We start from the raw sequence: 27,556 nt of genomic DNA on the forward strand, positions 1-27,556 counted from the left end.
ATTTAAAAATGACGGCTTACCTTTTTTAGATGCTCCTTTCTGGAATCTCCCAACACTAAAAATTACTACTTAGCTCTCTTTGTTTATGAGGAAGCTGGTGAGCTGCATTTTCTGTAATTATACTTGTCCATACTCTGCTAGCAGATCTCATCTCATCAGGTTGTAAACTAGATTTCAACACTGTCAATGGCTTCTCCATTGTATGGATATACTTATATTAATATTTTCCTCAAAAATAATGTACTGTCTTTGGAGTTATTACATCATTATAACACAATTATAAAGGGTAAGACATGTTCTTGAAACATATGTTTTTCTTTATATCTGCAGATAAATTATACATGGGGCCCGGCCAGCTTTATCATGATTTACAAAATCTGCTTAATGATTTGGATGTTGTCAATCAAATTTCACAACTAATATTGCAACTAAAAGGAAACTATCAGGTAAGAATGTGCACTGTGTTTAAAATGTTATTAAAGTGGTTATAAAGCCTCAAGGTTTTTTACCTTAATGCATTCTATGCATTAAGGGAAGTCGCTACATAGGAAGCGACTTCCCATGGGGCAATGGATAGATGGGAGGAGCCAGGATCGCCAGCAAAGGACCCGAGAAGAGGAGGTTTAGGGTCACTCTGTGCAATTGAATAGTATAGAAATGTTTCTTATTTTTTTGTATATTTCTTTACAATAGCTTTAAGTTGGGTACACAAACACACACTTTTTTCAGCCAGGAGGCTGAACGAGAAAAAATAAATCCTGCATCCACATGAGCTAGGTGAATGCAGGAATCTCTCCCACTTTTCTTTTCTATTCTGACAGTGTGGACTCCTCTTCTGTCAGAATACACTGATCACCACTGCAGCTGCTGATTGTAGGAGATTTTCTAGCAGGATCATTTGTCAGTAGCCAATCTAAAGGGCCATACACACTATAAGATTTTCTGAAGACTTTTTCCTTCAGATTTACCTTTTCTATGTAGTGCAAGGGCCTGCCAGATTGCATACAAATTGAAAGTGTTTAGGTTTGACCTCATATTATATGGTTTTGGTAAGTCTAAAGGAAAAAGTCTTCAGAAAATCTTATAGTGTGTATGGCCCATTACAATCAACTTCTGTCGAACTGGGAGAGCCACACACAGATTGGAATTCCCTGCTGAGCTGGCCAATTTTCAATCCATGTGTATCCAGCTTTAAGCCTGTTTTACTTGTATAAGAGCAGTGTGAACAGCAAGCTTTTTATTAAACTTTCAGCAAACTTCCTGCAGCTTTCTCTAAGCATTTAAAGTGCCCTTCAGCTCCTGTTTGGAAATGTTATACACAGATTCTAATGGGAGTGCTGATTGTCAATTTACCTGCTTCCGGACCGCCCGTCGCCTATTTACTGCAGCAGGCTGGCCCTCCTGCAGGAACTGACATAGACCTATGCCACTCGGCAGCGGGGACTCCGATGCACGGGGCAGGCGGCTCTATTTGCTGCCTTGACACCCACGATCATTCCCCACTGAGAGGGAAGAACGGTCAGCTGTTGTAAACACTGTTCTTCTCTCTGGAATGATCACAGAGTGCCTGTGATCCTTCTTTGTAGGATTACAGGTCTCTATGGTTATTCCATAAGCCCTGCCCTACAGTTAGAAACATGCCCCCAGGTACACATTTAACCCCTTGGTCACCCACTGTGTTAACCCTTTCTCTGCCAGTGTCATTTTTACAGTAACAGTGCATATTGTTAGCACTGATTACTGTAGTAATGTCACTGGTCCCCCCAAAAGTGTCAAAAATGTCAGTTAGGGGTCCAATCTGTCCGGCGCAATGTTGCAGTCCCGCTAAAAAATCGCAGATCGCCGCCATTACTAGTAAAAAAAAAAAAAGAATAAATAAAAATGACATAAATCTTTGCCGTAGTTTGTAGACGCAATAACTTTCAAACAAAATGGCCCCTGCCACCACCTATAACTGGCCTTCATAGCAAAGAGCACATGGAAAGGCAACGCATTTGAGACAAAAACAAAGAATGGGCCATTTTGTTTGTTGTTGATGTATTCTGGTGAGTGGACACACTGGATGCCTTTGCTGCCATTGTGCTATGAGCTGGGCATCCACTGTGCCCCCAAGTGCCTTTAAGGAGGGTTGGGCTACCTCCAGGCTCATCTGCCCCCTATCTATCCATTAGAGTGCATGTGCTTCCACTGTGGGGACTCTCATAGATTTACAGGAGCTAGGACTGCAGGTAATACAGGGTGCCGTGAAGTGGCCCCGCAGCTTACACATGCATTTGCAAATGTGTGCTAACTAAATCCCTGCTTTTAACGCATACTGATTGACAGGTTAATTTGTTTGGTTAGCAAACTGGTTGGAGAATTGAGCTGGGAATTCTTTGTTTTTGTCTCACATGCGTTGCCCTTCCATGTGCTTTTTGCTATGAAGGCCAGTTATAGGTGGGGGCAGGGGCCATTTTGTTTGTTGTTAAAGTGACAATTACCACTTCTATTAAGATCTATGTTTAACACTTACAAACTGGAGCTGAAGGATGCTTTAAAAGCTTCAACAAAGCAGACTGAAAACTCTGCAGATGCTCTCTAAAAGCTTGCTGTTCACACTGCTCTTATACAAACTGAAGCTCAGTATATTTTCTTTTTTCTTATTTTGTTCAAAAATTCTTCATCTAGGTAAGGGTTCTTGTAGCGCCAGCTATATGTGGTTTGTTACAAGCTGAAGCCCTTATGAAACAGGCCTTAGACTACAGAAACATAGCCAATAGATCTTTAGTGGCTATGAACATTTCATTGTAAACTGTATAGAAGCCATGGCTTCCACAGGCTGTATTTATGATGAGCAAAAGGCCTGAAACAGATGTATGCAGTTTGGAATAAATGCCTTTATAATACAGTATTTGCTATATTTGAACTATACATCAGTGGTTCTGGATGTGCATCAGATGCAAAGAAGTAATTTGCATCTCACCACTCATTGTCCTGAAATAAGGAATAATCCTCCTATTTTTGGAAAATTATATGGAATGAAACGTGAATAAGGCTTTAAGGCTTTACTGTGCTGTTCTATTGTAAACTGCAAAAGATTGCAAACCTTTCCAAACTGAGAGAAGTGATTACTTTAACAGCCTGTATTGATGTGAGTAAACTCTCCATATATAATGTTATATGTAAGAAGAATGTGTTTAATGTGGGAAGCAAAGTAAATGTATGCTTTAAGTATGATCAGCAGTTGACTCCTACTAGAGAATGTTTTTTAGGCCTTGAGTACTTAAAAGAGAAATATGGGAATCCCAAAACAAAAAAAAAAAAACATTCATACTTGCCTAGATGGCTGCAGCACCAATACCTGCTGCAACTGTCCCCCCCGCTGGATCTACAAGACCTGAGTGATTAAACAATGCTGATCACTCCATTCTCCCCCTCTACTCTGAGCAGAGAGAGGTGACTGTCAGTCACCGGCTCTCTGCCCTGCCCCTCCAGTGCTCACTGGAGCACTTGGCTGTGGAGGGGACGGGAGGGGCTGGCTCGGGCTCTCTGCAGAATGCTAAGGAGCTGAGTCAGCTGCCAGTCCAGGCTTCTGGGTGGATCCTGACCATTTGATTGTGATCTTTCCTGAGCCTGGATGGGTTGAGTGACATCAACCCCGCTGTCGGCTGAAAATGGGTTACAGGAGTGCAAAACGAACTGTGCTCTTGTGAACCATGGAAGAGCTCTGGCTATACTACTCCTTATTAAAGCCTCAGTGTAGCTAAAGTTAAAAAAAAAATCCACACAAGAGATATTACTTACAGTCAGTTGGTCATGTTCCTTGTGCTAAATCCCAGTGCGGCAGGGGTTAAGACAACCAAGGGGCTGTCACAGGCTCTCATCAAGAGAGCCGGCTATGTCTGCCCTTTCCGTCCATCTGCTTCAAATATAGAATTCTATGAATGAAACAGGCTCTATTAATGGAGGATGGGTTAATGATAATTCAGTGGTCTTTAACCAGTCAGTGTCCACCAATAAGTAAAATCTTAGTTTTGGGTGGACATGTGTTACAAATATTTAATATTCTAAACTATTTTTTTCATACATTTTGAATGCTCCTTTGTCACCAAATGCTGATCTCTAATCTCCATACAGAACTTGAACCAGGTTGTAGCTCAGGATTGGTCTTCGGGTTTACAAAAGCTGATCTTGAAGAAAGAGAATGAAATTCGAGCGGCAGACCGCTGTAGAATTCAGCTCCAGCTTCCTGGCAAACATGACAAGTCAGTGGTATTTTTTTTTCTGCAGATCGTTTTTCAGTCTAATAACACATTAGAGAAACTTCAAAGCCATTTTGCATATTCTTTTATCTTATTTTCCTAATATGTTCCAGATCAGGACGACCCACTTTCTTCACAGCAGTGTTTAATACGTTTACTCCTGTTGCAAAGCAGTCATGGATCAATAATTTGCAGATGGCTAAACTTGCACTTGGTAAGTTGCACAGCCTTAAATGTTAAAGTTCTCTGCTGATTATACAGAAACACCATTAGTCGTGTTTAGGAGGTATATTAAAAAATTGTATTTTGATCAGATAAAATGGTTCAAGTGATTATTTTTTCATGGTTTTTGACATTATGAGAGATAAAATAATTCTTTAAGGGCTGTTTTTCTCTGCTGGTTTATAACAGAGTTAAAATTATGGTATATACTAACCACTTTTAGAAGTCAGTTTATTAGTGTATGTTGTTGATATAGCTGTATAACAATAGGAGCATCAGTGGATGCAAATATAACTGGGCCTCAATTAAAGTAACGGCAGCCAAGGAAGTTGAATTTTCAGGAGTAGATGTCAGCAGTGTAAGCCACCATAGCTCCTTGATATGAGATTCACCTACAAATGGGTCTGAGTTGTCTTAATATTTTGTTAATAGTTTAGAGCAAGAGTTTGTGCCCAGTGATAATTTTTGGGCCTCTCTGAGAGCACCCTTCTTGTAAGAGTATACAGTAATTACTGAAAACTTGCTCATCCTAAAGCAAGGTGAGACAGTAATAATTTATAAGAGTAAACATAAGATGTTTTTTAATGAAAAGCTTCTTGAACTCAGATTGTTGTGTGACTGACCAGCTTTACTCTTTTTTGACATTTCATCCTGCTTCTTGGTCATAACAGCCTATGTGTATGTTTGAAACAAAATTTGTTTTTGAAATCCCAAGTCTTGAAACTGCGTAGTTCAACATTATGGACAATTTCAAATGGTTTCCTAGAAGACTTTCAACTTTTATAGGTATCCTTTATCTTTCTCAGAAGGAATTCCCAGGCAATTATTACAATATGTTTAATATAGTTTAGGAATTAAATCATAAATATCCCCTATACACTCACTTTCAGAACACTTGGCTAGTTGCCTGTGTCATAAGATATATGTATTTTTTTTAAAGCTGTAGTTTAAGAATGATAGATACCAAAAATTATACAGTAATATCCTTCTACTTGCTATATTGTAAAGCATGTACTTAATTCTTGAAATTTGTGAGGTGTTGAGCTGTTGGAGCCCACCACCCCCCCCCCCCTTCCCCTTTTCTGGTTCTGACATTAATGCATTAACAACTACAAGGAATACTTTGGTTCTTGCACAAGCCTCATCATGACTGCCTATTCTTAAAGAGGAATGCTGCTGCTAAGTACTATTTGCATATTAGCCGGTCATGCAACATAGACCCAATGCAATTAAATTAAATTGGTCTCTAATAGGAAATCTTCTACCTGCATACTTGATCATATTCCCAACCATTTTTTTAAATCCTGTTTTAGTTCTCTATACTCCATTATTCTCAATATCATAAATTACTTCCTTAGCACTGGTTTTATACCAACAATCCTCAAAACTGCCTCTATCACCCCAGTACCAAAAAAAAAACAACATGGCTCTGGACAATTTAAACAACTCTTAGCATATATCTAACTAACCCTTTATTGCCAAGATCCTTGAGCAAGCTGTGATATCTCAATAACATAACCACCTGACTTTAACCACTTAAGGACCAGGCCTATTTCTGACACTTGATTACAAGTTGAAATAAGTATTTTTTGCTAGAAAATTACTTAGAACACCCAAACATATAATTTTTTTTTAGCAGAGACCCTAGAGAATAAAATGGAGATTGTTGCAATACTTTGTCACACCGTATTTGCACAGCAGTCTTACAAACGCAATTTTTTGGGGAAAAATATACTTTTTTGAATTAAAAAATAAAACCATAAAGTTAGTCCAATTATTTTCTATAATGTGAAAGATAATGTTGTAAATAGATACCTAACATGTCATGCTTCATAATTGCGCATGATTGTGGAATGGTGACAAACATTGCTACTTAAAAATCTCAATAGGAGATGCTTTAAAAATTTCTACAGGTTACCAGTTTAGAGTTAGAGGAGGTCTAGGGCTGGAATTGTTGCTCTTGCTCTAACGATCATGGCAATACCTCACATGTGTGGTTTGAACACCGCTTATATATGTGGGCACGACTTGCGCAAGCTCGGAGGGATGGGGTGCTTTAAATAATTTTTTTTTTCCTTATTTATTTTACCTTTTATTTTTACACTGTCCCTTTTAAAAAAAAATGCTTTTGATCACTTTTATTCCTATTACAAGGAATTTAAACATCACTTGTAATAGAAGCAGAACAGGTCATCCTTAATGTGTGATCTGGGGTCAAAAAGATCTACCCTTAACCTCCCTGGCGGTGATCCCGAGCGTGACTCTGGGTTGATTTTTTCTATCCGGAGCGGTAACCCCGAGTCACGCTTGGGGTGGATGTGCAGAGAGCGCAGCGGTGTTCTCTTACCTTCTCCTGGCGATCCAGCGATGATCTCTCATTGCTGTGACCGCCAGCCGAGAGTCCCGCCGCTCCTCCGTCCTCCGTCGGTGTGATGACTTCCTAGTTCCGTTCCCTGCAGCAGCAATGCTGCATGGGAGCGGAACTAGGGAGGGAAATTTAAAAAAAAAAAAAAAGTTGCACAAAACACAAACACATAACACATTTTATATTATATATAAATATATATATATATATATATATATATATATATATATACCGGCATACATATATATATATATATATATATATATATATGCATATATGTGTATATATGTATATATATATATATATATATATATATATATATATATAAAATTATATTATTGATTCAATTATAATTCATGCGTTATATATATATATATATATATATATATATATATATATATATATATATAATGTGTGTGTGTGTGTGTATATATATATATATATACACACATATATATAATATATAAAGCATGAATTATAATCTAATCAATAATATAATTTTATTATATATATTATATATTAAATAATAAAATTATATTATTGATTTGATTATAATTCATGCGTTTGTGTTTCAAATTTATCACATCTGGGATGTCTACTAGACTCTTGTTTTGGTCAGGTTTAAGTCAGTAATTACTAAGAATTGTAGGCCTATAATACATAACGCCAAATTTCCATGAAAAGAATTGTACCGCTTTTGGTATGTAATTCCTGACAGAATCATACCGCCAGGGAGGTTAAAGGCAAAAAGAAAATAAAAAAATGTAATTTTTGTTCTTTTGTATGAAAAAATATGGGCCCTTTAAGGCCATCGGGAGGAAGCGACTTATGACGTCGCTCCGGGCCTCCAAGGCCATAGAGTCAAGTGGGGGCCATCTTCCCCTCACTCGACTTCCTGAGTGGGACACATGGATGGACCAGATTGATCAGGAAATGGGGGGGGGGGGGTGCTGGGGCACCTCTCCCAATAAGAGTGATCCCGTGGGACCACTTTTATGTGAAAGAGGACGGCCCGCCGTGTAACAAAATAACCAGGTTATGGCAGCTATATTGAATTACCCTATTTTAACCCCTCCAATCTGGTTTTCGGCAACTGCACAGCACAGAAACCACTTTGGTCAAAGTTACCAACGACCTTCTGTTAGCTTCTGATTTCTGTTCACTAGCCATTCTTATTCTACTGGATGTTCATTCTGCCTTTGATACTGTAGACCACAATCTTTTACTCTCTCGCTTTGAAACCATATTTAGAGTCTCAGAATTGGCTCTGAAATGGTTTAAGTGGTATCTTACTGATCCATGTCCCTTTGTTTCTCTTGGCGGATTTCAGTCTGAAATTGGTCCAGTCACATTCGGTGTTCCTCAGGGCTCAATCTTGGGTCCCTTACTTTTTAGCATGTACATGTTTCAGTTTGGCCAACTGCTTAGATCACATGGGCTCAGTTATCACTTCTATGCTGATGACACTAACATATACATCCACACTAAACCAGATTTTACTTTGGCTACTTCTCTCCTATCTGACTTTGTGACATAAAAACTTGAATTGCCGACAATTTCCTTCAATTAAGCTGTGACCAGACTGAAGTCATGCTTATTGCCCCCCTCCCATCAATTATGTAAGGCCAGTCCTGGTAGTTTATCTATAGATGTCACTTTACTTGAGCTTCAGTCTAAATTGAAAAATGTAGGGGTGATATCTGATGCTAGTTTAACCTATTGAGCCACATGTACAAAATGTTGTCAGAATATTTTTTTTTTTTTCACTTGAGAAACATTGCCTGGCTGCGTCCTATGCTATCATACACTGTAGCCGAAAAGCTGATCCATACATTTGTGTTCTCTCGACTTGACTACTGCAATCTCTACCAGCCGTTATACCTAAATCCACTAATAATCAACTACAATATGTACAAAGTTCTGCAGCCAGAATTCTCACTAGGTCTGGTACAAGTGACCATATTACCCTTATCCTGAAGTCCTGTCACTGACTACCTATCAGGTTTTGCATAGACCTGAAGATTCTCCTCTTCAACTGTAAGGCTCTTCATGGCTTGGAACCCCATCATCTTTCTGAACTTTTATCAACTTACTACCTCCTCCCCCCCCCTCATAACCTCCACTCAAATTCTTGTCTTCTGTGTGTCCTCCCTACTCGCCTACATTCGATGGGAGACCAAGCCTTCTCTTCTGCTATTCCCCAAAACTCTGGAATACACAAAGAACATCAGAGAGTCATCTTCTCTAAACTTCTTCAAATCAAATCTAAAAACGTATTCTTTTGACAAGCTTTCATGTAATTTTCCCTTTTTCCTTTTTTTATCCTGTGTATTTCTTGTGTTTTCTTTTTTAATAAGAAAAATCAGAAACCCAGTTCTATAGAAACACATGTGCATGGTCTCCCTTTACGTCCTAGCAGCCTCACAAAATTGGAGGAACTGACCAAAATTGTGACTAGTAATTAGCTAATAGATTCGCCCCACCATATATATGCTGTAAATTGGGATACATTGCGCAATCTGATGTTTTCTGCAGATTGGCAGTTTGCTCTGCTGGACAAATCAGCTTGCTTAGTAATCTGGAAAAAGTGGTGTTTGGCTGTCTTTAACTTCCTTTTCTCAGTGTGTGCTAATGGACCCCATGAATCCTCACTGACCATAGGATCACTGGCAATAAAGTAGAATTATAGACAAAACTTTTTTTTTCCATTTTGAATAGAGCAAGGGATGGTTGTAACCCTTGTCTGAATTTTTTTCACCATCTATGTCTCATTGCGAAGATTTGCCTTCACTTCCTGTCCCATAGCCAAACAGGAAGTGAGTGGAAATCCCTGCAAATTAAGTTAATTCTTTGGGGGACCCCAAGGTTACCAGAACTAGTGTTCCTTTTGGAAGATTTCCCCCCTATTATATTTCTAGGGACAACCCAAAATTTGAGGTTTTCTTTTACTTTCACTGAAAATGGTAAACAGGACAAATAGACAGGGTGAATCTGCGTAACAAGGGCACAAGCAGCAACAGGTGTTCTAATCCCTCTCCACTCTATCCAAAACCAAGAAAAATGTTTTGCCATTAGTTATACTTTATGCAAACTGATAATAAGGTACTTTCTGGCCCTTACCAGTCCATTCTTTTAGGTCCCCATCTTTCATGGTGAAACCCCCACCTGTGAAAGGACCATCACTCTGAAATTTAATGAAGGAAAGTAAGTGAATGTTTAAGTTGTCCAAAAGTATCCTTTACCAGTCAGCTTTATTACTGGCACTCCATAGCAAATGATCTGGCCTGCAAAGCAGCACCCTGTATTAAACAGGAACTTTCCGCAGGCACACATATTCCTAATTCATTAATTTTCAATATTGCACTTATCTTTTATCCAGGAAAAACATACTCACAAGCACAGCAAATCCTGCATTGTCCTTTTCTACCCTGATGCGTTTCCATTAGACATACTTTCCCGCCTAGACATACTTTCCTGCCCTGCCATCTTCATTTTCTCCATCATCAGAAGGCAGCTGGCTGTTCTAACTTCTTGCAGCCAGTCCTGTGATGATTCTTCCTGTGCTGTGGGGAAGCCTTCTAATGCCCTCTGGGTGTGTGACATCAGTATACCATGATGTGGCAAGAGGTAGCTTTGCATCATTCTCAAAAAAAATATGTACAAAACTGCGCTATCCACACACTTACCTATACGTGATAAGTCAATGCAGCTTTATAATAGTGCCAATACAACACTCAATAACCTTAAACACAACATTTTAAGTGCAAAAACTGATTAAACCACAGTGTGCAATAAATTAATCTTGAAAATCACTTTTCAGCAGTATTACTTGTGCTACTATCTCACTCCATGCTGTTAAAAAAATGCATTACTTGCATTACTTCAAGACTGGGGTTAATACACTAAAGACAGACTGTTCACTTTGGAAGGGAAATATCCCCAGAGATTAGTGAATGAAGTGAAACTCTGACATCCATCATCCAATCATGTGCAAGCAAAAATGCAGTTTTTTTTAAATTTTTATTTTCCTTGCATATCATTGGGTATTCTTTGAATTTCACTGTATTCACTGAGCTCAGGAGAAAATTCCTTGCAAAAGATAGCTTCCCTTGCAAAGTGAGTAAGCCTATTTACCTTTAGTAAACAAAACGTATTGTGTCCATAATAATATCTCCATGAAGAATAATATATTGTTGTCTCTTCTGTAGCTCGCATGTATTCCCACATCTCCAGTGCAAATTTGTAATCAAACCAATGTGCCCAACACCTGTGGCTGCATTCAAATTCACCAGACAGATATGACCTTACTGCAAATTTAGGTCACAAGCCCTTTTTCAGTAATCCTCCCTTTAATTTCACCACTTCCTCATCCAAAAGTTTTGATAATTTCTCCTGCTCTTACCGGCAGCCAATGTTGCGTCTCATGAGTGCATACTCAAGGCACGTGATCCCTGCTGGCTGCACTTCTGTTGATGGGCTCAGAAGCTGTAAGGCGATACACTAATGGGGTTTTAAAGTGTAATTCCTGCCTAACTCTAAATATGTTTAAAGTGGTCCCCCCACCCCTCCTGCTACCTATGCTGCCTTATCTGTTTAAATATAAAATACTTACCTATTTTCAGCCTGCTTCAGTCACCTGATCCCGCAGTTATGGCTCCCCTGTGTGGCTACATGGTGTGATATAGTAGCACTCTTAGTAACACTGTTGAGAAGTGTTTTGCATGGTGCATTTATTGTACATATTGTACATATTGTGGTTTAGTTAGGTTTTGCCTTTTAGGGAAAAATGTAGGGGGTGGAATGATAGATCATCATGGGCTTCACATCTGTAATAGTTTCAAGGAGTACATATGCCAACCATTGTGACTTTTTACAGAGCCAGACAAAGCTAACACAAACTGTATTTTATATATTTATTTTGTATATGTCATATATTATTGATAGATAGATAGATGATAGATTATAAAAAATGGCATTGTATGATATAGACATAATCAATAAAATGAATGCTTATTTACAGCAGCCTTTATTTATTCCTGAATGCAAGCTTGTGCATAAATATGGCATTCCATGCATCTTATATGTGTTTAGAATAGTCACTGTTTTATTTCTTCCTATATGAATATAGACTCTTGTAGTATAGTGCAGAAGAGGCAGCTAAATTTTTGACACATTTTGTAATTCACTTCTAAAACAGTTCAGTTCTAATAATCTACATATGCTGTACCCGAAAGGACAGGGGTGGCAATTTCTAGTAGGGCTGCAAGGGTAGAGATACACAAATGATCTGGATTAAACAATACTCTTCTTATCACCCATAAGTAAAACAAATATGTTCAATAGTTTTATCCACATATATACCCTCTTTTCACCTGCATTATCCTGGTACTGGTATTTCCATTGCCATTTGTCACAGGAAACAGAGAGGCAGAGAGGTACATCTCATTCTCCTAAGTCCTCACACATCTTCATCTGTTTGCCCCAACTTTATACTGTTGCAGATGGTCAGTTCTACGTAGGTGTCTGCACCAGATGCCACAGCCATCATCTAGTTTTTGTGCTTAGGTGGAAATAGAGGTTGGGGCTGGTCGACTGAAATAAAAAATAAAAAAAGTTTACCTTTTTTGAGGGTACAGTTTTAAAAAAAGGATGTGCTTCAAATGGTATTTATTCAAATAAAATTGATATGAATAATAAAAAAACATAGCCTTCATTATAGAAAAAGTATAAACTTAAAGCTTCATTAAACCCAAAACATTTTTAACATGTTTACATTTAACATTAAATTACAGTGCATCCAGAAAGTATTCACAGCGCTTTACTTTTTCCACATTTTGTTATGTTATAGCCTTATTTCAGAATTAATTAAATGTATTAATTTTCTCACATTTTACAAACAATACCCCATAAACAAAATGTGAAAAAAGTTTGTTTGAAATCTTTGCAAATTTATTAAAAATAAAAAACAAAAAAATCACATGTACATAAGTATTCACAGCTTTTGCCATGACACTCAAAATTAAGCTCAGGTGCATCCTTGAGATGTTTCTACAACTTGATTGGAGTCCACCTGTGGTAAATTCAGTTGACTGGACATGATTTGGAAAGGCACACACCTGTCTATATAAGGCCCCACAGTTAATAGTGCATGTTGGAAAACAAACCAAGCCATGAAGTCCAAGGAATTGTCTGTAGACCCCCAAAACAGGATTGTTTCAAGGCACAGATCTGGGGGAAGAGTACAGACACATCTCTGCAGCATTGAAGATCCCAATGATCCCAGTGACCTCCATCATACGTAAATGGAAGAAGTTTGGAACTACCAGGACTCTTCCTAGAGCGGGCTGCCTGGCCAAACTGTGCGATCAGGGGAGAAGGGCCTTAGTCAGGGAGGTGACCAAGAAGCCGATGGTCACACTGACAGGGATCTAGCATTTCTCTGTGGAGAGAGGAGAGCCTTCCAGAAGAACAACCATCTCTGCAGCACTCCACCAATAAGGCTTGCATGATAGAGTGACCAGATGGAAGCCACTCCTCAGTAAAAGGCACATGACAGCCCGCCTGGAGTTTGCCAAAAGATATCTGAAGGACTCTCAGGCCATGAGAATCAAAATTCTCTGGTCTGTTGACACAAAGATTGAACTCTTTGGCCTGAATGGCAAGCGTCATGTCTGGAGGAAACCAGGCACCACTCATCACCTGGCCAACACCATCCCTGCATGGTGGTGGCAGCATTATGCTGTGGAGATGTTTTTCAGTGGCAGGAACTGGGAGACTAGTCAGGATCGAGGGAAAAATTATTGCAGCAATGTACAGAGACATCCTTGATGAAAACCTGCTTCAGAGCGCTCTGGACCTCAGACTGGGGTGAAGGTTCATCTACAAAAAGAACAATGGCCCTAAACACACAGCCAAGATAACAAAGGAGCGGCTACAGTACAACTCTGTGAATGTCCTTGAATGGCCCAGGCAGAACCCACACTTGAACCCGATTGAACATCTCTGGAGAGATCTAAAAATGGCTGTGCACCGACGCTCCCCATTCTACCTAATAGTTTGAAAGAGCCTGCAAAGAAGAATGTGAGAAACTGCCTAAAAATAGGTGTGCCAAGCTTGTAGCATCATACTCAAAAAGACTTGTGGCTGTAATTGGTGCCAAATGTGCTTCAACAAAGTTTTAAGCAAAGGCTGTGAATACTAACGTACATGGGAGTTTTTTCATTTTTTTTTTTTTTTTTTAATAAATTTGCAAAGATTTCAAACAAACTTCTTTCATGTTGTCATCATAATTGGGTATTGTTTGTAGAATTTTGAGAAAATGAATGAATTTAGTCCATTTTGTAATAAGGCTGTACCATGACAAAATGTAGAAAAAGTGAAGTGCTGTGAATAATATTCCGGATGCACTGTATATGCATTATTATATTTAGTTAGTAAAGAGTACTGGTTGATCCTGATGTTCAGTTTCACTTTCTTGTTCTCTATTTCAACACTGGTGCATCCAATTCTATGGCTCTACCATTGCTACCTGTACTGTGCTTGCTCCTTTTTTGGAACAGGGAACCCATACACTTCTATGTTGTCAGATTCTAGCCACCTCATGTTTCATCACCTTTAGAGGCGGCTCCCGATCGAATATTTACAAGCCCCTCCATCTCTTTCTCTATGCTACAAACCAGAAACACAACATGATCTGTTTCAACTTGGTGTGTCACATCCAGAGGAATTGCATAAACTTTTTTTGAAATATTTATAGAGGACTTTTTTAGGCACCCAACAAAGACACAAGAAAAACAATTATAAAAAGTTTTTTTACAAATTTTATTGCAAAGACCATAAAAATGTTTAAAATAGTGCAATGGCTGATCATGAAGTGGTGGGTCAAAGATGGACCGTTAATGACCTCACATTCATAAACTGAAAACACTGAATTCCACACTGTGATCCTGTAGATCGTTAATGGGTACACCCATCCTTCAAAATGAACCACTATTGCGGGGAAAAAACTGTATAAACATCACTGATCTACTGACTAATCAAGTAAGTACAGGTAAAAAGCGGTTGCAGGGCCGGCCTTAGGTGTTCAGGCGCCCTGTGCGAGCTAATCCTGTGGCGCCCCCCCCCATCCTCACCTCTGGCCCCCCTAAATATGGCTGTATCTATTGAAAAAATATTTAAGAGTATAATTGCTGCTAATTGACTGCAAGTGGGTGCAGCAGCAAGATGAAAACAGGGAAAAAATAAGTGCAAAAATAGTTTTTACCCTAAAATGATATATAAATATGTCACCCAAATCTGTTTCTGTTGTAAAAAGTGCACAGTGCTAAATTATTAAATCTGCATGACTACTACTATATACAGATCATGTACCACTACTAAATAAATAACAACTAAATATTCATAACCTCTACAATAAGCCAAAAATGAATCAACATAGCGTGAATCCATAAAATACATAGGCTTTTTATTTAGGTCTGGTGAGTCAGTTTGGGGTGATTGGTGGAAGCAGCACATATGGTGCTTTTTTGGCGTACACATTCCGTAGAAGATTCGTCACCATAAATATTTATTTGCACTTTTTTGCACATTTTCTTGCACCTTTTTGGCACTTCATTGGACTTTTCTTGGAACTTTTTTATGTTCACTAATAACATAGTCGCCCTTACATCAGAGACCCTCACAAAGACCCCCCCACAGAGCCCCCTCTAACATCAGAGACCCCCCCACAGAGCCCCCTTACATCAGAGACCCCCCCCCGCAGATCCCCCCTTACATCAGAGACCCCCCCCACAGAGTCTCCCTTACATCAGAGACCCTCACAGAGCCGCCCTTACATCGGAGACCCCCCCACAAAGCCCCCCTTACATCAGAGACCCTCACAGAGCCGCCCTTACATCAGAGACCTCCACAGAGTCCCCCTTACATCAGAGACCCCCCACAAAGCCCCCCTTACATCAGAGACCCTCACAGATCCCCCTTACATCAGAGACCCCCCCACAGAGTCCCCCTTACATCAGAGACCCCCACAGAGTCCCCCTTACATCAGAGACCCTCAGAACCCCCCATACATCAGAGATCCCCCCACAGAGTCCCCCATACATCAGAGATCCCCCCCACAGAGTCCCCCTTACATCAGAGACTCCCCACAGAGCCCCCTTACATCAGAGACCCCACAGAGCCCCCCCTTACATCAGAAACCCTCACAGAGACCCCCCACAGAGCCCCCTCTTACATCAGAGACCCCCCACATCAGAGACCCCCCATAGAGCCCCCCTTACATCAGAGACACCCCCACAGAGTCCCCCCTTTACATCAGAGACCCCCCACAGAGTCCCCCCTTACATCAGAGACCCCCCACAGAGCCCCCTTACATCAGAGGCCCTCACAGAGCCCCCCTTACATTAGAGACCCCCAAAGAGTCCCCCTTACATCAGAGACCCTCAGAGCCCCCCCTTATATCAGAGACCCCCACAGAGTCCCCCTTACATCAGAGACCCTCAGAGCCCCCTTACATCAGAGACTCCCACAGAGACCCTCACTGAGCCCCCTTACATCAGATACCCTCAGAGTCCCTCTTACATCAGAGACCCTCAGAGCCCCCCCCTTACACCAGAGACCCCCCCACAGAGCCCCCTTTACATCAGAGACCCCCCCACAGACCCCCGTTACATCAGAGACCCCCCTTACATCAGAGACCCCCCCCCACAGAGCCCCCTTTACATTAGAGACCTCCCACAGACTCCCATTACATTAGAGACCCCCTTCAGAGCCCACCCTTACATCAGAGACCCCCCTCAGAGCCCCCCTTACATCAGAGACCCCCCAGAGAGCCCCCTTTACATCAGAGACCCCCACAGACCCCCTTACTTTAGAGCCCCCCCTCAGAGCCCCTCCTTACATCAGAGATCCCCACTGAGTCCCCCCCTTACATCCGAGACCACCCCCACAGACCCCCCTAACATCAGATACCCCCACGCACACAGAGCCCCCCTTACATTTGTTACATACTGGGGCAGAAAGGAGGGTAAGCTTACTTACCCAAGGATGAAGGCTCAGGCTGTCTGCAGCTTTTCTTCTGTGTTAAACTTCCTGCACACACATACCCAGAGAGTGTGGGCGGGGCAGACCCAGGAGGAGATGAGCAGAAGGAGAAGGGACGGGAGGAGGAGGAGAAGGGGCAGGAGGAGGAGGAGCTAACAATCTCCCTCTCTCTCTCTCTCTCCTCTCGCGTCCCTGAGGCTGAGCTGTGTGTGAGATACACAGCTCGGCCCTGCAGCCCGGACTCCAGAGAAAACACATTTACAGACGCACAGCGGGAGGTAAGCGGCGGCCTGTGTTGCCCCTGTCCAGGCCGCGGTTGTCCCTTACCTCCCGCCGTGCGGCCTGATCATTTGCAAGCTGTGATGGCTGCACGGCGCCCCTGTTGCCCATGGTGCCCTGTGCCGCCGCACAGCTCGCACACCCCAAAGGCCAGCCCTGAGTGGATGCAGTGACAAATGTCACATGGAAGATGTATTACACGATGGATGCCCAGTAGAGGATTGTAGTGAATACTAAGCCCCTATACATTTCAATGACTAATTTTCCTCCAGGGAAGACAAGTGGGAATTCATATATACCATGTCCATAAGTTCATTGCAATGCATAATAAAAATACAGAGGTTGCGGGAGTCTGCGACAACCCCACGCATGTCACCCACCATATATAGACAGAACAACAAACATCTTGGCTCCACCAGACCATATGGGAGGAGGCAATGCTCTAAAGGGTACCAAGGCAGAGGCCTCAGGAGGCTTATAAATGTTAAAAGCATGTAATAATTCGCATTTGCTCCTCAATCTTTCCTATAGAAGCACTGGTAAAATGTGTTGACATAAGAGGATGCCTTTACCACAAATCCCTTTGTAGGCCAGATTGTTGATGACTAGCTATCAGTTATTTCTTTAAAACAAGGAATTCTGTATAAGATGTATGATGCATCTGATGTGGGAATGTTTTTAGGATCTGTTATGTCTCATTATAGTTTTTTTAACAATTCTTTATAAATAAAAAACCTTTGTCAAAGATTTTTTTTTTTTTAAACTTGTGGCCCTAATTGTACCGGTAAAGTCCAACATTCGTTTTTTTGTTTTATTGTAAAGCAATAAGTGAAGGAAAATCCTTCAATGGTGACACACCTCTTTTGTGACAACTCTCTAGAACGGAAATTCTATTCATTTATCGACTGATTTCCTCTTTTTTAACTATTACCTACTCATTTTAAAACAGAGAAAAAAATGGTCTTATATAAACTATAATGTGGTGATAAAGAGACTAAAGCCCTGTACACACGCAACGATTATCGCCCGACCGATCGTCCGTCTTTTGTCCAGAGTTGTGTTTTGTTGGTTGGAATGTGCCTAGACTGCACACAAATTTTCTCGCCCAACAAAAATCTACTTCAGAAGTGATGTCATGTGTTGGTTTGCTTTCTTTGTGTTCTTTCTTCACTGAGCATGCCCAGACTTGCTTATTAGATTTTTCCCTGTCGAAATCTGTACTGACTGCACGAAAATCGGCCATGTTTTGACGGCAGACAAAACTTTTATAGTCTGCACACCAGATTTTTTTTGGCCGAAAAGTCGGAGTCGGTATTCGGAAGCATCATACTAACAAGCCGAAAATCGGCAGATCGGTCGTTGGACGAAAATTCCCTGCCAATTTTCGACGCGTGTGTACGAGGCTTTAGAAAAGGTGTTCTGCGACCATTTGAAATTTTGCTTTTAGTCTACTTTTTGTAAATTATATGTTATTTTTTTATTACATTTTTGTCACACATAATTCAGACATAAGCATTCTTCTAACAAAGCATACTAGAGCCTGTAATTTATGAAAAGACTAGAAGGCGTGAGGAAAAAAAATTGCCTTTAAACTTTCTAGCTGGTTGAAAATGGTCACACAGGCATTTTTCCCATAGACTTTTATAAGTTGTTCAGCTTTATGTAATGTAATGCAAAGTACAATTGACATGTGTAATGTGCTATAATGAGCCTATCTGATGTCATTATTTTCTATGATTACAGTGAACCTCTATTTGGTTGGTTTGGGTTACTGCACTTGCACACTGTGATTACTTTTTGTAGCTTAATTAAATTAGCCCCCTGTCTTTTTGCTTTGAATCCCTTGTTCTGATGTACAGCAACAACAGTTGAAAAAAGTTAATTGGGTCCCGCATTTTCTTGTTAACTTTATTACAGACGAGGAGAACCAGCTGGGTTGGTTCTGCCTAGAGGATGAGGGAAATCAGGTCAAAAAGGAAAAACACCCCTTGCTTGTTAAGTATTTGCCAGTAATCATGGCAAAGCAACAAGAATTTAAGGTAAGCCATTTTTAGAATGCAAACATCAGCATGTTTCAAGGTCATGAATAGAACCACACATCCTTCCTGCACAGACTTTTTATCATCTCATCTTTGAAAATGGTTTTATCTTCCTTTATGTAATAACTCCATCTTAACGTGGCATTCAGAAGATGCAGATTGCAGGCTCCCATCTGGCCTTGTCAGTAAACGTGTAATGTACCAGCAGTGGTGTCTCACAGACTCAGATGCCAGTGCACATGCTTTACATGTCAAGCAACAACGTGTGACTTTATTTATAGTGCTCTCTTACCTTCCCCATGATAAATGTCCCTGCAGGTTAATGATATCTACTGTATATGATTTAAGGATATTTATAGACCCAGGTATGGACGTGATGTTCTTTGACCCAATTAGCATTTGCCTGATTTATTTTCAGATTGAATGTGCTGTCTATAACCCTGAACATTATCTCAGTAGTGAAAATGATCCAGATACACTTTCCATGCATCATGGGTTTTTGTGGGTAAGTGAACCCTCTTAAATCTTTTGATTTATTACCGTATTACAGACAATTGTACATTATATACTGAAATTGATTGTTTAATTTGCTTTTCTAGTCCACCAATTTACAAATATGTGTGATTGTAAAAAAAAAAAAAAAAAATGAACATACAAACAGGAAAAATAAAGGACATGGCAATTAAATCCATCTATCTGTCCACCCAATGTAGATTGTTGATTTTCTGAAAATAAAAGCGGACTGGGTCCTTTGTGAATTTTGTAGATTTTAAGGAGTTGTTAGGTGGTAAGAAAAATCTTCTGAAGCATCCCCTAGCTTCTTCTAAATTTATGCTGTAAACAATGACTTGGAGCTGTCTGAGACAGCTCATTTCACTGTGCTGGGAGTATGCAGTGAGCACACTCTCAGCACAGAAGAGCAGTTCCCCACAGATGCATATGCGCAGCAACTTGACAGTAGGGCCCTAGGACCCACCCACCCTCCCTGATGTTGCATATGTACCTACAGCCAGTGGGAACTGGTTTAACACCCCTTCCCCACCAACACACTAAAGCTGGGTACACACTGGCTTTCGGTTAGTGTTTACAGCAGACTGACAGAAGGCGGTCTAACAACGGGCTGTTGTCAAAGGGACATGCTGGAAAATCACCATCCTTATCATCGCTCGCAGCCAATGGGGAGTTTGGAGTCCCGCTGTCAGAGTGCAATAGCACAGCGGGGGGGGGGGGGGGATTGCCATACCAACATCGCTTGTGTTAGTATGGCGATCTGTCAGGTTGCTGTGTGTATCGAGGTAAAGTAATATTAAAGACTTTTTTTTTTATTTTTGTTTAAATATAACAAATACTTTTCTGCTCTGTGCAGTTGTTTTACCCCGGTCCTCTTCTTCTCAGGTTCCTGGCCCCTCCCTCCTGCCGAGTGCCCCCACAGCAATCAGATTGCTTTGGGCGCACCCAAGCTGAGCCACTACTCTGTGTGTCCATTCAGACACAGAGCTGCGGCTCTGCCCTGCCCCCTCTCCTCATTGGCTCACTGACTTTGACAGCAGTGGGAGCCAATGGCTGATGAGGGGGTAGAGTCCCGGATAGCCGAGGCTTTCATGCAACATCATTGGATCGAGGTGGGGCTCAGGTAAATATTAGGGGGGCTAAGGTTGGGGGGGGGGGCTGCTGCACACAGAAGGTTTTTTCTCTAATACATAGAATGCATTAAGAAAAAAAACTTCTGCCTTAAGAACCACTTTAGGCTCTATTCACACCAGTGGACATGCATTATAGTGCTCAAAACACAGGTGCTGGTGTGCATTGTGCATATGTACTGAAATGTGTTACTAAAACACATAGCAGTGCTCTTTTTTTTTTTTTTTTTTTTTTTTTACTATATTTACATCCATTATTTAAATTATTTACAGCTGCAAGAAAAAGTATGTGAACCCTTTGATTTAATGACTGGTTGAACCTCCTTTGGCAGCAATAAACGTTTCCTGTAGTTGCAGATCAGACGTGCACAACTGTCAGGAGTAATTCTTGACCATTCCTCTTTACAGAACTGTTTCAGTTCAGCAATATTCTTGTGATGTCTGGTGTGAATTGCTTTCTTGAGGTCATGCAACAGCATCTCAAGCGGGTTGAGGTCTGGACTTTGACTGGGCACTTCTTCTGTTTAAGCCATTCTGTTGTTGATTTACTTCTATGCTTTGGGTCATTGTCCTGTTTCAACACCCATCTTCTGTTGAGCTTCAGCTGGTAGACAGATAAGTTCTCCTGCAAAATGTCTTGATAAACTTGGGAATTCATTTTTCCGTCCAAAAATCCGTTCAGGCCCTGACGCAGCAAAGCAGCCCCAAACCATGATGCCTCCACCACCATACTTCACAGTTGGGATGAGGTTTTGATGTTGGTGTGCTGTGCCTCTTTTTCGCCACACATAGTGTTGTGTGTTCTTCCAAACAACTCAACTTTGGTTTCATCTGTCCACAGAATATTTTGCCAGTTCTTCTGTGGAACATGCAGGTGCTCTTGTGCAAACTGTAAACGTGCAGCAATGTTTTGTTTGGACAGCAGTGGTTTCCTCTGTGGTATCCTCCCATAAAATCCATTCTTGTTTAGTGTTTTACGTATTGTAGATTCGCTAACAGGGATGTTAGCATTTGCAAGTGACTTTTGTAAGTCTTTAGCTGACACTCTAGGATTCTTCTTCACCTCATTGAGCAGTCTACGCTGTGTTCTTGCAGTCATCTTTACAGGACGGCCACTCCTAGGGAGAGTAGCAGCAGTGCTGAACTTTCTCCATTTATAGACAATTTGTCTTACTGTGGACTGATGAACAGCAAGGCTTTTGGATATACTTTTATATCCCTTTCCAGTTTTATGCAAAGTAAACAATTCTTAATCGTAGGTCTTCTGAGAGCTCTTTTGTGCGAGGCATCATTCACATCAGGCAATGCTTCTTGTGAAAAGCAAATCCAGAACTGGTGTGTGTTTTTTATAGGGCAGGGCAGCTGTAACCAACCCCTCCAATCTCATCTCATTGATTGGACTCCAGTTGGCTGACATCTCACTCCAATTAGCTCTTGGAGATGTCATTAGTCTAGGGGTTCACATACTTTTTCCACCTGCACTGTGAATGTTTAAATAGTGTGTTCAATATAAACATGGCAAAACTTCATTCTTTGTGTGTTATTAGTTTAAGCAGACTGTGATTGTATATTGTGACTTAGATGATGATCAGATCACATTTTATCACCAATTTGTGCAGAAATCCATATCATTCCAAAGGGTTCACATACTTTTTCTTGCAGCTGTATATACATCCAAAACTATGTACAGTAGTGCATTGTGACTCATTCCTGTGCAGTGTTGGCATAAAACGTGTGCCCAAATAATTTTATCACAACACAGTGCATACACAGCAATGCAGATTGACATTACCACAAGGCATAGGCATTAAGCCAACCTCCAAATTTATAGCATTATTTGCTTATTCACAGTTTTGCACGTGTTCTTATTTTTCTCTGCCAGGCCTATGATTTCAGAAAATTATGATTTGGGGGGGTCTTTTGCTAACTCTGAAAGCTGTAGGTGAAAAATAAAAAAGTGAAATATTGCAAAAATGGTCTGGCCACCTTAGGTTAAATGTGGAGCACAGGGCCTGGCAGCAAATGGATTAAAGTGAGGCAGATGTAATAATTCCATATCCAGTACTTTCAATTACATACATTGTGCATAGATACCTTATTTTCTTCTACATAAAAAAAAATACTTTTGGGGAAAAAAGTTTAGCGCCCCCTCCTCTAGTTGAGCTGTTTGAAAAATCTATTGTTTTGGTTCTGTTATAGTGACTGGAGCAGTGATGCTATTTAAAAAGTTAGAGTGAAGTTTGTCCTATCATTGTTACTAACCATTTTGGAGTATCCTGTGACTTTAAACCCCTCTCCTGTTAATGTTCTTCAGCAATAAATTCTAAAAAGACATCCCCTAGACTGAGCCTGAAATGTCGGTCTGCATGGGACTAAGCTTGTGTCTGCCTCTGTACTACGTGGGAGAACCTGTCTGTTGCCTAGGTTATGTGTAAATGTGCAAACTGCATACTTCCCAGTCATTGTAGTAGTATGTACCTATACACATCTAGATCCTGAGAGATCTTACACAAAAGAGGTAGTTCTAACCACAATATACATTTATTGAAATGATTACATAATATATACGAATTCCACACTAAACAGTATTTACAACACATTAACAGTATAAGTTCCCTGACTTATATGATATTTACAAATTACCCACCCCAACCATATTTACAATACAATGTATGTACAAGCATGGATTTAGTTTACCTTTCCACTTCAGGTTGGGGCATGGTGCCTGCTGTGTGTTCCCACACAAAAAAAGAGCATAGCGTGGTGACCAAGCTTTCTGTCCCCCTCTTCTTTCTGTACTGTGGCTCATATAACTCTCCCTAATTGGTCACTGTATCTAGCAAATGTATATTGGGCACAGCCTGATTGGATGAGTCAAAGAAGGCTGCTGTTAACTACCCATGTAGTGATCAGGGTAAACAAAAGGCCAACCTTTGAACTGGAACTAATTACAGTAACACCACCACAACTCTCCATGCTTTTCATCCATTTCCTCCTAACTGAAATATATTTCTAATTACATTAATATTTATAGCTTTTAATGGAGATTTCACATAAACCTATTATGTAACATGTCTATTCTCGGCAGCCCCTCTGGGAGTGAGCACTACAGCAACATTGTGTGTTGATTCATTTTTGCTAGGCTGGTTGTTGCAATAGTGGTTTCTGCTGACCTCTTGGCTCCTTAGATCAGTGCCCTCCAGTGGACATCACTACCCTGTGTGTTGAATGTTGTTGTCCACATTTATGAACACTTGGCTGACTATTGCAAGAGACTAAGACACAACTTGAAATATTGAAATCTGTTGACTGACAGTAGTAGTCAGTTAGCAAATAGTATTGATGACATTTTTAAAGGAACAGAAACATGAGAACTGCCATTACGGACTTGTTTTTGAAGGTGCATGTTCCAGAACTGTCATCTTTCTCCTTGGTTTGCTGCTTAGTGAGCCACTGACCTTGAGCAAGCATATGCAGATTAGGTGCTCCAGTTCCCTTTATGTTCTATGTTAGTGGCTTACTACATAAAGGAAAATTACAGATAAGATAACTACATATTTAAAATCAAGTAATCAGTGGCAGTGTCTTTGTTTCTGTCCTGACAGATTACCTATTTCACGGGTGTCATATAAGAAAATGATGCACAATTTTATTTTTCCTGGGTATACATTTTCTAGCACTCCTACAACTTTGTTGGTAAATTACAGACAGTCCACTCTAGAACAGAGGGTAACAGCTTTTCAATGATCTTCTTAGTTCTAAAGCTCATTCTGTGACATTGAATGTGGAAGATAATACCTGTGAAATAAAATTGTTGAAGGAAAGAATGAGACCCCTTCTGTTGATGTATAAACCATGAGTACATATCGAGCTGCGAAAATCACAAGGTGGCTCTTTGTTGTGTGTTTTGCTTAGATTGGCAGCTGCACTAATCAGATGGGTCAGATTGCTGTTGTTTCACTTCACAACCGTAGCCCGAAGGTGATAGAGTGTTTCAATGTAGAATCACGCATACTCTGCATGGTCTGTGTCCCTGAGGAAGAAAGGCACAAACAATTAAGTGATGTCCCAGATTCCGAATGTAGTTCGTCTTCACGAGCACCAGATGTGCCCACAATTTGCCTGGGCATGGAAGAAGGAAGGTAAATGTTATTCATTCTGATATATCTGCTTTAAGTCACAATGACTGTTAGATATTAGCTAAGGAACTGTGAACTATTCAGCTGTAACAGTATTTCTATGATATTCCTGCCAAAGTAATTTCTTGAAATTCCATTTTATGGCTCTTTCTAAAAACAGATTTTATGTTAATTAGAGAAAATTCAACAACTTTAAGTACTCGGGATTTAACTTCCTGGTTGCCTAGATACTTGTACTTATGTAATATATATGTGCATATTAATAATCTAAAACAAGATGCTGTCTTAAAGTGAACTGGCAAAAACTGAAGGCTGTCAATGCTCTTCAAAGTAATGCTATTTCTAGACCAGTGCTCACCTCTTCAGCATTATACACAATTTTAATATAATCTGATGGGTATTGATTTATGACCGCTATTCATTTTAGATGTACTTTAATATTTAGAGAGTATAGAAAGATGCCCTTGCTACATCAACCTAATGTTTGCCTTGCACTTTTTTTAGCATATGTGTCTACAAAAGTAGTCAAGGATCAAAAAAAGTTCGTCTGCAGCACTTTTTTACTCCAGAGAAATCTACCGTCATGAGTCTTGCCAGCGTGTCCCACACTTTATATGCAGGTCTCGTAAATGGAAGTCTTGCAATCTACACAAAAATGGAAGGTAAAATAACATTATGACTAGCTTCGTATCTTTTAACATCTTAAGAATTTAAAATGAAAATCCAAGCATGCAGCTAAATACATGGTTGAATTGATGCTGCTTTCTTGGTCAGCTTTGCACACTGGATAGAGGTGATGATGTAGATTCACAGTCCACTGAGAAGGGTGGAGGCAGATAGGTAAAGATCTACATACCTAAGATGTAGCCCAATCTCTTAAGTTTTCGCAAAACAATCTGGCCCAGGTACAGCTTGTACAGCTCTGCTCTGTTTCTGATCTGACTATATAAAATAATGATTCAAATAGAAATCCTATTCTCTCCTTTGGGCCTGGTTTACATCTATGTGTTGCTATTTACTATGAAAGGGAAAGTATAAGGGCCCATTTACACCTACAAATGTGTGGTATCAGGGGGTACTACAATGGATATAAGTCAGTTTGGTTCCTGCCAGAGGTTTGTTTACAAGTAATGGATAAAATGGTGCGCTGCTATGGTTAGGTGAATGCCACAAAGATAAATATATTGTGCAAATTGCTGCTCCCACCAAATTCAATTACTCATAAAACTTGAGAAAGCTAAAAAGTGTATATGTGAAAGTGGTGCGCTAGTTAATGAGAATAAGTGGTGTGTGTGTGTGTGAGACCATGATAAATTATCATATTTTAGAAATATCAAAATGCAATATCCATGAATAGGTGTCTAATTTGCACCTTATTCTTAAACAATCAAAACAATATGGGAAAAGTGAAACCATAAAAATGAGTGACAATCTAAAGTTTGTGAATCTTTAAACACATGCAGTGCTTCTTCATTCAAGATGATTGTGCTAAATGTGGCAAATCCATCCACCTGTTGAACACCTCTGTGTAAAATGCATGCTCACCTGCAGCACAGAGGAATTGTGCAGTGTAAAAGATTTATCGGTCCACCTGGGGGGCACCTCAGACTTCTCTATTTTCCTCCTTTTGACATAAGTGGAGTAGCTCCATGAATATGTAAATGAAAGAAGTAGTTTCATAATGTAGTAACTTTAAAAACCTTTATCAGCATAACAGATAACTCCAGAACACTCACATTTGCGAGCTGTAAACAAGCGCATAAAATCCAGTCTGTAATGTCCTGTTGTTGTGTGCCGCGAGAGAGCCCAGCTCACTGGCTTCCCAGCTCGCATTGTAGTACAATAGCCGAGTCTGACATCACCGACTGCTCCTACACATTGCGTCACTAGACACGTGACTTCCTCAGGGTGGGAGCTCAGTAACAAATGCCGAAACTAAATACTATTCAGCTTGTATGTTTCTTGTTGCTATAGTAACGTCTTATCCGCTGTTCAGTGAGAGTCATTACATAAAAAGTGCTTGCCTCTCTATATTGACAAGTTATATAATACCTGATTGTGTTCTAAAATATATGAGAGATTCGCATCAAGTGTAGAGCGTTTAAAGGACACCACCACTCGCTTTTGCTTTTTTTAAGGGCTTTCCTGGCCCATGTTTATTAAAGGAAAGTTCATCAAGCAGAAAAATAACAGGGTTTCCCTCGCAGGGGTTTCAGTATTTTAATCCTCAGCAAAATAAACGATCATTCAACCCTCCTGGCTTGTATTTGCAGCGTTGCTGTTGTGGCCTCAAACTCCAGGCCCTTGTCTGTCTCCCACAGACTATGCTCACCCAACAGGGTGCACACCGATAGCAGCCTTATGCCGCACTGACTCCCACGTGGAGCCCTCCTGACTCCTAGGCCAGACTTCCTGTCTGCCGGGAAGGAGCCCAGAACCATGGTCCGGTTACTACTAAAAGGGGACGCCTCCCGCCGCCTTCCGCGGCTCTGCCCGGGTCTCCCGTCCTGAGCAACCAGCCGGCACGTCCGCCGGCTGGTTGGAGTCCCGATTCGGCTTTGATCGGGTCTCCGAAGACATAACCTGGAGG

The 27,556-nt window shown here is 40.5% G+C and overlaps 1 protein-coding gene across 1 annotated transcript in view; it reads left to right on the plus strand.

Annotated features, from left to right (window-relative positions):
- Positions 1 to 27,556, plus strand: part of ARHGEF10 (Rho guanine nucleotide exchange factor 10) — a 245,754-nt gene that overhangs the window by 145,471 nt on the left and 72,727 nt on the right. The window contains exons 19-25 of the mRNA XM_082249546.1: positions 331 to 446; positions 4,117 to 4,244; positions 4,355 to 4,455; positions 19,066 to 19,187; positions 19,606 to 19,692; positions 24,743 to 24,969; positions 25,471 to 25,628. Coding sequence (XP_082105672.1) covers positions 331 to 446; positions 4,117 to 4,244; positions 4,355 to 4,455; positions 19,066 to 19,187; positions 19,606 to 19,692; positions 24,743 to 24,969; positions 25,471 to 25,628 — 939 coding nt within the window. The remainder of the gene's footprint in view (positions 1 to 330; positions 447 to 4,116; positions 4,245 to 4,354; positions 4,456 to 19,065; positions 19,188 to 19,605; positions 19,693 to 24,742; positions 24,970 to 25,470; positions 25,629 to 27,556) is intronic.

This window comes from Pelophylax lessonae (assembly GCF_965119305.1).
Source record: "Pelophylax lessonae genome assembly, chromosome: 3".
In the NCBI taxonomy this organism is placed as follows: domain Eukaryota; kingdom Metazoa; phylum Chordata; class Amphibia; order Anura; family Ranidae; genus Pelophylax; species Pelophylax lessonae.